Source organism: Delphinus delphis, chromosome 11 (genome assembly GCF_949987515.2).
Source record: "Delphinus delphis chromosome 11, mDelDel1.2, whole genome shotgun sequence".
NCBI classification, from domain to species: Eukaryota; Metazoa; Chordata; class Mammalia; order Artiodactyla; family Delphinidae; genus Delphinus; species Delphinus delphis.
The window spans coordinates 75,459,605-75,470,392 of NC_082693.1; the positions used below are offsets into that span (position 1 = coordinate 75,459,605).

Genomic DNA, 10,788 nt, shown 5'->3' on the forward strand with positions numbered 1-10,788 from the left:
CTTATTAATAGTCCTCCCACCAGCTCCCCAGTTGCAAGCACAGCCACCCAGTCACTTAGCACAGCCAGACAACTGCAGGCCCCTTAAGCCAAGACAGAGCAGATGCGCATGCATGAGAGCAGAAGACAGACTGCTTTAAAAAAAAAAAAAAAGGAAGGAAGGAAGAAGGAGAGAAAGAAATAGAAGGGAGAAAGGAAAAGAGAGGGAAAAGGGAGGGAGGGGAGAAAGAGAAAGGAGGGAAGGAGACAAGGCTGAGAGGACCCAGCTCATTATTTTAAATTCACCAATTAGAAAACTTACTCCTCTCACCTTCTAATCACAAAACCACCTGACATTTTCTTAAACTACTGCTTACTTTCTATCCCAGTTCCCCAAAGGCAACCTCAGCCCGCAATATGGACAATCTCATCGTTGCTTTGAATATCCCGTGATCCATCATACATATTCTCTCTCTAACATCATCATTTTCACATCTTGTTGCCTTGTCACTGATGTCATGTTGCCTTTTTATCCACCCATATTCTTATTTGCTGTGTGTCCAGCGGTAACATAATGCTTAGCACATATCCCCTCCTTCCTGCCTTCCTTCATTCTCTACCTATTATGTACTAGACCTTCCCTAGGAGATGTTTTTTTTAAATGAGCAAGATAGGATCTTTGATCTTGAACTTATGTTCTTATAGGGGAGACAGACATTTAAACAAATTAATATATTTGATGTGATAAGTTCTGTAATTGAGATACCACATAAGATACAGTGAAGAGTATACGTAAGACACAGGGAAGGTTTTATTCACTCAGTTATTCAATAAACAGTTAGTAAAAGCCTGCTAAGTGCTAGGCACAATATTAGTTTCTGCAGGGAAAATGATGAGCCAAACCAGACAAGGAATTACCCTGGGAGAGAATGGATGCAAATATATATTAATGACATTAATACAAGGTAAGTGTGAAATGTTATTTTAGTCAGGGTTCCTGGGTGCAGGCATAGAAGCTGATTCGGACTAACAGATACAGAATTTATTGGGAGGACATCAGGTGTTTCATATGGTCACAGGGAAGGCTGCAGACCAGAGGATGCTGGCATTCTGGAGGTGGGCAAGGAAGGGAGCCCGGGGACTTGCCTGGTCAGTTTCCTGTTGGACGCTTCTCCCTTACCCTCCTCCAGGTATGTGTTCCTGAGTCTACAGCTTCTCAGATTCAGATTCCCATTTCTGACCAGGATGGGCTGGCGTGTATGGGAGTCTTGGGTCTAACTGCACCTTATACTGACCTTCAAATATTCCATCAGTTTTCAGCCCCTTCCTCACTCCCTCTTCCTGAATATATGGTGCTACCAATTACTTGAGCCTTGGTACAACCTGCATGCTTAACTTTCCTCTGCTCTGCTAAGTCAGGAGCCATTCCTGCATCTCTTGACTTTCCCATCTTGTTCTCATTGTTGTTTGAGTATAATTTTTGAGAGAGGAGGGCAAAAACATCTTTATGCTGACAAGAGTATTTTTGGTGTCTTTGAGGCAGTTTTCCTGCACAAGGAGATATTTCACAGATTAGTTTTTAATTAACATTCAATTTACTGTAGTGACAGTAAAGTCTAGTTTTTCCTTAAGCTTTCAAATTCAGTTTACAAATCTTATTATTCTGTTTATAAGACTAGCAACTAAAATAAAACTCTGTTAAGGGAATTTTTCATAAAAGTAAATTACCTACGTTTAAACATTTTAAATTGCACTTGTAAATTTAACATATTCAATTTTATTTTCCAGCCCTTCAATTTTGACAAACATTCCCAAGCACCTAAATAATTCTTATAAATGAAAAAAAATTCTAATACAGTGAGTCTTCTATTAAGTATTGTAATACTGCTTCCAAACAATATAATTCTTTCACACCCTTCAACACAGAATCATAAGCCTAAATCAGTCACCTAATGACAAGTTCAAATTGGAATCACAACTTACAGAAAACACAAGGGACTTAGGAACATGTTAAAGTTTGCTCCAGAATGTACTCAGCAAAGCCCAGATTGTCAGAATCTCTACAGGAAAAACACCTGGTTTCTTTAACAAATAAGTACAAGGAAAAAAGAGAAAGACAAATGGAGAAGGAACTTATAAGTTAAAGAGACTTAAAAATGTTATTAAGCAAACGAAAGGTGTGGATCTAATTTGGATCTGATTCAAACAAGCAAACTAAATAGAAAATATGACATTCATGAGCCATTTGGAAAGTTGCATGTTGACTGGATATTTAATGATGTTAAATAATCATCATCTTTTTTTTTAAGTTGTGTAATATTGTGGTTATGTTTGAAGAAAGGAGGCCTTATCTTTTAGCATTTCTTACTGGGATATTTATAGATGAAATAATAGGCTACTTGAAATTTGCTTCAAAATGATATAGGAGAAGGAACATGGTGGGAGTATAAATTCACTTATTTATTTATTTTTGGCTGTGTTGGGTCTTTGTTGCTGCACGCGGGCTTTCTCTACTTGTGGCAAGCAGAGTCTACTCTTGGTTGCGGCGCGCGTGCCTCTCACTGCGGTGGCTTCTCTTGTTGTGGAGCACAGGCTATAGGCGCACGGGCTTCAGTAGTTGTGGCACACGGGCTCAGTAGTTGTGGCTCGCGGGCTCTAGAGCATGGTCTTCGTAGTTGTGGCACACGGGCTTAGTTGCTCTACGGCATGTGGGATCTTCCCGGACCAGGGCTCGACCCCATGTCCCCTGCATTGGCAGGCGGATTCTTATCCACTGCACCACCAGGGAAGTCCCCAATGGTGGGAGTATAGATGAAACAAAATTGCCCATAAGCTGACAATTGTTGAAGCTGAATGAGGGGTACATGGTGGTTTATTATACTTTTCTTTCTAATTTGTATGTGTTTGAAATTTTCTGTAATAAAAAGTTTTTAAAAATTAGAATCAAAAAGCTATCTAACAGCAAAGTTAACAGTCCAAATTCTCTTATATATTCTAAATACTTAAATGTAAACATAGAATACACATGTTTGTGTGTTATATTCTCAATGCTAACTGGAAAATAATATTACTAGGTGGGTTTGATTTACATCATCATTTCTACATTTAATTCAAAATCTTTATGGAGCTAAAAGTCACTTACACCCAAGGAAACAAGTAACCCCCAAGTAACCTGGGGTAACTTACGCAAGCAGTTTGGGGTGCCTTCCAGGTTGGTTGTGAGGGTGAGGTCTGGAAGTGCAGTCTTCTATATGACCTGAAAGGAGAAACAGAGCCCTCTTTTATGGTTGCTGTGCCAATAGGAATTCCAGTCCACACTCTCCAAATGGAGTGGTCTCACCACCCATGTCACCTAAATTCACGTTATACATTTTACCAAATCTTCAGTGTGATTTGAGTTTCTAACCTCCTACCCAAGCTGTTTCACTTATTTGATTTATCAACATATTCAATAAAGGTATTTACTGCTGGAAGCTATTCAGAATTCTTTTCACTTTCTATCAGTATGGGCTGTTTATATTTAAATAACATCCAATTGGATTACTAAACCAATCTCTGGCTTTACAGTCAGAATACCAAAGGCGTCCTAAGGACACTTATTCTGCCATGGTGCCAGGAACCTCCCTTTTGTTCCTCCAAATCCACTCTTCATCTTGTCCACTCTGCTCTCTGCCCAGGAAGCAGACTCGAATAGACTACACTATATGGAGGGGGTTCCTTCACCTCTGGTTTCTGTTTGGTTTGGGCCAATGAGAAGCCCTTGCAGGAGATTAGAGAAGGAAAGGATAGGGAAGTCAGATTAATTATTACCCTGGGTTGCTCCTGGCAAGGTCACCTCAGGCTGGCTACGCCCTTCAACAGATGACTGCTCTCCTCAAGGTAGCCAACTACAGGATTCTCTCCTGGGATCCAGTTACTGCTCCCTCTCTTTGTCCCTTCTGGCCTGGAAGGAACAGCCAGTGGTACTAAGCCCAGGTTATACCACTACTGCTCCTGGAATGATACCAGTTTGAGTATGTCATTTGCTTTCCTCTGAGACTAAGTGATATGCCAACTTAAAGCTAGAAATAATTATTGTCCATTTTAGACTAAGTCCATTTATTCATTTTTAATTACATTCAGTAGATTATTCCTGACAGTCAAAATATATATTTTAATGCCAAAGAAATAAGTAACCTCTTTGGGTCAGATGTTCATAAAAATTTATTATACAAATATTTATTAAGCACCTACAAGATACAATTATTGCTAGTATTGATTGAGTGCTTACTACATGTCAGGTACTTTGCAAAGCATTTTACTTACCTTCTGTTATTTACCCAATAATTCTATAAAGTAGGGAATATAATTATTATTCCCCCTTTTATGAAGAGTAAACTGAGACTAAAAAATATTAAGAAAATAAATTTCCCCAAATATCATAGCTAGGAAGTCATGGAATCAAGATTCAAATTTAGGCAGAGATTCTCAGAATCTACTTGTTAACCTCTGCACTCTACTGCCTCCTTAACATTATGCTATACATGTGAGCTCTATAGTTGGAAAATAAGGTTCACCTACATGCAGGAAGCCCAAGATCTTATGGGTAGAGAAGACATAAATGTAAAAACCACTTGGAGCATTCATAAGAGAGCTTTTGAAGGAAAAGCCGTTTATAACTTGTGCTCCGTATTATGTTCAGTGTTATGGAGGACCTTACATTTTATTTTACTTTATTTTTTTAATTTTTTTAAGAAGAAATTTCCATCTTCAGGAAACAACTTTTTTTTAAATAAATTTATTTATTTATTCATTTATTTTTGGCTATGTTGTGTCTTTGTTGCTGCCCAGGGGCGACTCTTGGTTGCGGTGTGCAGGCTTCTCATTGCAGTGGCTTCTCTTGTTGTGGAGCACAGGCTATAGGCACTTGGGCTTCAGTAGTTGTGGCATACGAGTTCAGTAGTTGTGGCTCACGGGCTCTAGAGCACAGGCTCAGTAGTTGTGGTGCATGGGCTTAGTTACTCCGCAGCGTGTGGGATCTTCCCAGACCAGGGCTTGAACCCGTGTCCCCTGCATTGGCAGGCAGATTCTTAACCACTGTGCAACCAGGGAAGTCCAAGGCCCTTACATTTTAATCAGTACTAATCCTTTAGATATATTTTTCTTGAATCATTTGTGATTTGAACTATTTTCATTCTGTCATTTCAGTGAGGATTAGGTTCCACTATTAGAAAAGAGGCTCAAAGTAACACTGAGTTAAACAAGATAAAAGTTTACTTCTCTCTTGTAAAAATCCCTAAGTAGGAAGTGCAGGGACTAGGAGCGCTGGTCCACAAAGTTATCAAAAACCCAGACTCCTTCCAGCTGACTACTCCATCATTCCTAAGTCTAGGCCCTCTAAATGCTAGTGTTCTAAGATAGTGACCATAACATCCACTCTCCTGGAGAAAGGATGGAGTAAGGGGCAAAGAGTGCCCACCAGCTATCTTTAAGGAAGAGAGCAAAGCTGCTGCAAGACACATTTGCTTACATTTCATTGGCCAGCACTTAGTCACATGACTACATCTATGCTTGCAAGGGAGGCTGGGAAATGTAGATTTTTTAATTCAGAGTAGACATACACTCAGTAGAAGATTAGGGGTTCTATTAACATGGAAGAAAGGGAGAAATAGCTATAGGGGAATAACAGTTTCTGCTGTAAATTTCTCACAGTTCCTGGTGAGATTATTTATCAATGTAATTAAAGGTGTGCAATTTATCTTCACAAGGCAAAACAAACACTTCTTAAGGACAATACTCAATGCATACTAGAAAAACGGGGTCTTGTTATTTTGGATAAGTTTCAAATATATGTGGTCTCCCAGAAAGCCCTTTATAAGCATTACCTGCCAAGTGTGAAATAGTTCTTAAAAATATAAAATAGATCTGCCTTTGTCACCAGCCTCATTGTTTTTGCTAGCACTCTGTATTCTAGTCACATTGACCTTATTTTTGTTTCTTGTAAGAATCATACTACTTCCTACCTTAGGGCCCTCACTCAGGCTGTTCTCTCTTGTACTCCTCATCTTTATAACTTCTACCCTTCCTTCAGATTTCTGCTTAAATTCATATCCTCAGGGGAGCCTTTCCTAACCCTAATAGACTAGTCAGACACCAACAGACTAGTTATATGCTCCACGGCATTTTTTTCCCTCTGAGCACTCAGGACAATGATAATAAAATAATTAATTACACAATTATACATTAACTATCTGTCATCCCCACTTGATGTATAATCTCTGAAGACATAAACTGTTGCTCTGGTGTTTGGTACATCTAATAAGTGCTCAATAAATAGTTGTTGAATGAATGAACAAAGTAGAATAAAGTTAAAATTTAGGAGTCGCAGGAAAGCATCTAATAATGAAATAACTTTAGACTATAGTGTGAGGATCTTTAATAATCTAAAGTAAGTCCTGATGATCTCTAGGAGCCTTGCAGTTTGAAACTGACAATATTTAAGCTATTCAGAGGAAAGATGTTCATGATACACGGTTAAGTGGGAAAAAAGATATATTAAGAAAGAAAATCTATTGTGCATGCATGTTTATCTGTACATGTATATTAACAGTAATAAAAGAAAACCTAAATATAATGTGTTTGTGTGAAAGAGAGGGGGGCTGAAGGAGAACCAGGCTGGCTGGTTCACATCTCAGCTCCATCACTGGCCAAGGGCTTTAAAATAGTACACATCATGTGTCCAATAAATGTTAGCTATTATCATAATATAGATATACGAAGAGACAAAAGTGAAAGGTTTTACATCAAAATATTAGCAGTGATTATCTCTTGGGTTTTGTTTTTAAAATCTGTGTTAGCACTTTTATTTTGGCCACACTGCGCAGCTTGTTGGATCTTCGTCCCCCCCACCCCACGCCGCCAGGGACTGAACCCGGGGCCACAGCAGTGAAAGTGCAGAGTCCTAATCACTGGCCCACCAGGGAATTCCCTGTGTTAGTGTTTTTTTTTTTTTTTTTTTTTTTTTTTTTGCAGTACGCGGTCCTCTCACTGTTGTGGCCTCTCCCTTTGCGGAGCACAGGCTCCAGACGGGCAGGCCCAGTAGCCATGGCTCACGGGCCCAGCCGCTCCGCAGCACGTGGGACCTTCCCGGACAAGGGCATGAACCCGTGTCCCCTGCATCGGCAGGCGTATTCTCAACCACTGCGCCACCAGGGAAGCCCTGCCCTACTGTATTAAAATAACATCTACACAAATGAATCTGTGTCCTAATTCCATGTTATTACCACCAAGGCCTATAAAGCCCAACATGACCTGCACCTTACCCCATCTCCTGCTGCTCTCCTCCACACCATACTCCAGCATATGATAAGCTGTTTCCACCCCCTTTTAGACTTTTAAATTGTTCCCTCAGCCTAGAGCTGTCTCTGCTCTCTTTCACATGCACATGGCTGGCTTCTTTCCTGGTCTCAGCTTTGTGAACCTTTCCTGGCTGCACTGAGTCTCCCTGTTGGTCAGTGGTCCCCACTCTACTCACAGCCATCAAGACATGTCCTGTGGAATCATCTTTGATCCGTCCCTCTTCTGCTTTGCACAGTGAATGTTTGACAAGTCCAGTTGATAGTTCATTCAAGTATGTTTCTTCTCTCTGTCTCTCCCTACAGCATAGTCCAGAAAGACTACGGGGTGGCTTTGAAGGATGGACAATATTCGGAAAGGACAGAGATGGGTCCTCAATGTGAGCTTCCATAGGAGCAAAGATAAGCAGCAGAACCAGCCTGATATTCTGTGGGAAGTGAAGAGAGACATCACAGCAGTCCAAATTTATGCTGTGAATGTAAGTGAACTTACATTCACTTATTTTCGATATTAAGGACTACTTCAGGACTATGGCCCTTAAATTTTTGAGAGATTGATTAACCCCCTTGATTACATGTTAAAAGCTATGAATCCTTTTCAGAAAAATGTACATAAATCCGAAATTTTGCAGATCATGAAGGAAAGGAATTCCCAGGTGAAACTAGGCTTTATCAGTCAATCACCTACTATCTTGAATACATGCAGTGTTATTTAATTGTTTTATTCATTCAACAAATATTGGAGGCCTACGATGAGGCCAAGCACAGTTCTAGATATTAGATTTGTATACCGTATAGAACATACCTGTCCCTCTTGGCCTTCATGGATCTTGAATTCTGGCATAAGAGACAGACATTAAACAAGGAAACAAATGAAAATATAATGTCATATAATGGTAAATGTTATGAAAAAAATAAAGGAGGGCAATGGGACAAGGGCGGGTGAAGCTATTTTAATGATGTGGTCCTCTCTGAAATGATATTTGAGCAAGAGCTGCATAAACTAAGTCAGTGGTCATGAGAAGCAGTGAGAGAAGACCATTGCTGGCAATGAGAACAGAAAGGGCCCAGTCCCAGGGGGCTTTTCTTCCCTCTAAGATACATGGCGAGGTCCAGGATCCTGCACGTCCTCCTCCCATAATGAATAACTGTTCTGGTTAGCACAGTTCTCAGAACATAGGTTGAAGCCTGTCCCATGCTTCCCCATTTCAAACGTCAAATCCAACCACACCCCGCTTCAGTACTTCTCTGAAATGCCTCTTCCCCTGGGAAACCTAACTCATGCAAGGAGGGATCTCAAGTTGCTCTAATTATTAGTATAAACTTTAAAAAATAGCGTTCGTTACTTTCTAAGGATATGTGTGGGGGCAGTGAATTTGTTTTCTTGGGTAGCGCCGGTAAAGCTGCAGGCAAACTGCTGGAACTAAACGCGGGCGCACGTTGGGTGGATCCCCGCCTTACCCACGGCAACCGGGGCTCTTTCCCGCGGAGACTACATTTCCCAGAGTGCCCCGCGAGCCAGGAAGGCGCGTGGAGAGGTGTCTCTTAGGACCCGAGTTGAGGTAAGATGGCGGGCTCGCGGTGAGTTGCAGTTAAGGTAACCAGTTCCCTCTCCTTCTCCCGTCTAGGAGTCCCTAAGAGCTGGGCAAGCCCAGAAAGTTTATAGGCAGCTGTCGAGGTCTCCTGCCTGTCGTTTGCGGCAAGATAAAGCCTCTGGCATTACCAGACTCGGTCCGTCCTGCAGAAGGGCCGGCGTGTGGCTGCGCGCTTACCGTGGGGCCTGGTTCTGGTAGCCTGTTCCTCAAGCCTCAGTCCCTCCCAGACTCTCCGCAGTCCTCTATTGCTCCAGCGTTGAATTCCGGGCCAGGGGGTTTACCCTCTGAATTCTCTGTCTGGGGTGAATAATGTGACCTCTGGGTTTCGGACAGAGGGGACCTAACGTCCCCTCAAGTGTTTTGTTTCTCATTTCGTGGTCAGAAGCTGTGGGCTTGCGTTACACCCATAGTACCTATTAAGCAGCAGTAAAGTGGCAGGTAAACCGTTTGAGCTTTCGGAGCCTCGCTTCTTAGTGTTTTAAATGGAGACGCCTACTTCACAGACTTGTGAAGGAGCATATAATGTATAGGAAAATGGGTCGTAAAGTGTACGAGGCACACTGTAGGTACTCAGGGATGGCAGTGCTAATGTACCGACAGTGCAAGGAATCAGCCTGCGTAGTTCAACGACTAAGACTGTTGAAATAAGCTTTTATCACTGTGCGGGGGTGGTGGGAGGGGAATAGTCATCGAGGCCAATTGAAAACAAGTGATGTATGTCATTTATTCACAACAGACCTGGAGCTTGGGGTTGTTTCCCCCCATTTTACCGTGGAATGCTTCGTGAATGACTTGCCCAAACTTTTCCCGTTTGTAAGGGATTGACTCTGAAGTTCTTGGAAGCAATTTAGTTAAATTTTGTACCTTAGTTTCTTCATGAATCAAAATAAAGATGCCTCTTATGATTAGGATGAGAGTAAAATGAATGGTAGTGGAAGCACCTTGGAAAGTTAAAAAGCTTATATAAAAGGGTGAAATTTTATTTGGGATTTTGGGTGTTTATATGTGTTTCTCCAAGTCAATATTTAATAAGCCAAGGCTAGGCCTTCTTGTTTAATATTTCATTTAATCAGAAACAGAATACCCCTTTAAGAGATGTAATAAAATCTTGTGTATGGTACCTGGGAGGTTGTACACCGACACATTTGCTTTATGAAAGGAGAATGCTCTGTGTAGCATGTGTGAGTGACTGTTCCTAAGAGTAATTACACATTGGCTGAGCACTCATTGAATGGAAAGAACTACACTAGGTGTTGAGAAGTTTGCATTTAAGATAAATAGTAATGGACATAGTTCTTGGGTTTCTGATCTTACTATACATTTTGATGATGTTGCTTTTTGTACTGTATTGCCTGGAAATGGAAAGTTGTTTAAAAGTTTTGTGTTAGGCAACTGTAGTTCTCGGCAGTGATCCTATTTTGTAGTGTTCAGTGTATTGTGTCACTTTAATTTATCATAGGTAGCACTGATTTTTCTTTATCTCTTATGCAGGAGTGAAAATAGTATACCTAGAAGGAATTTTTTTTTTTTTAGAAGCAGATTTTAAAAGCAGTTTCTCTTCAAATCATCTTTCATACCACCTGATAAGCATCTTGATTCACCATGGCGTTGGCAGCAGTAAAATGGGCTATATCAAGCAGAACTATCTTGAAACATTTATTTCCAATTCAAAGTAAGTGAGTTTTTTAATGTTTAAAAAGTGTTTGTTTCTTTTATATTTATTAATTTATTTTGGCTGTGCCAGATCTTCGTTTTGGCATGCATGCGGGATCAAGTTCCCTGACCAGGGATTGAACTCTGGCCTCCTGCGTTGGGAGCATGGAGTCTTATCCACTGGACCACCAGGGAAGTCCAATGTTTAAAAAGTTTTAAACTTTTTCA

The 10,788-nt window shown here is 40.8% G+C and overlaps 1 protein-coding gene across 4 annotated transcripts in view; it reads left to right on the plus strand.

Annotated features, from left to right (window-relative positions):
• Window positions 1-8,857: 8,857 nt before the first annotated feature.
• MRPL42 (mitochondrial ribosomal protein L42) overlaps window positions 8,858-10,788 on the plus strand; it is a 28,403-nt gene continuing 26,472 nt past the window's right edge. Inside the window, exons 1-2 of one of the 4 annotated variants that reach the window (XM_060025361.1) lie at window positions 8,858-8,874; window positions 10,441-10,579. In XM_060025361.1, coding sequence (XP_059881344.1) covers window positions 10,510-10,579 — 70 coding nt within the window. In that variant the 5' untranslated portion in view covers window positions 8,858-8,874; window positions 10,441-10,509. The other 3 variants (XM_060025359.1, XM_060025358.1, XM_060025363.2) reach the window with 3 other exon arrangements.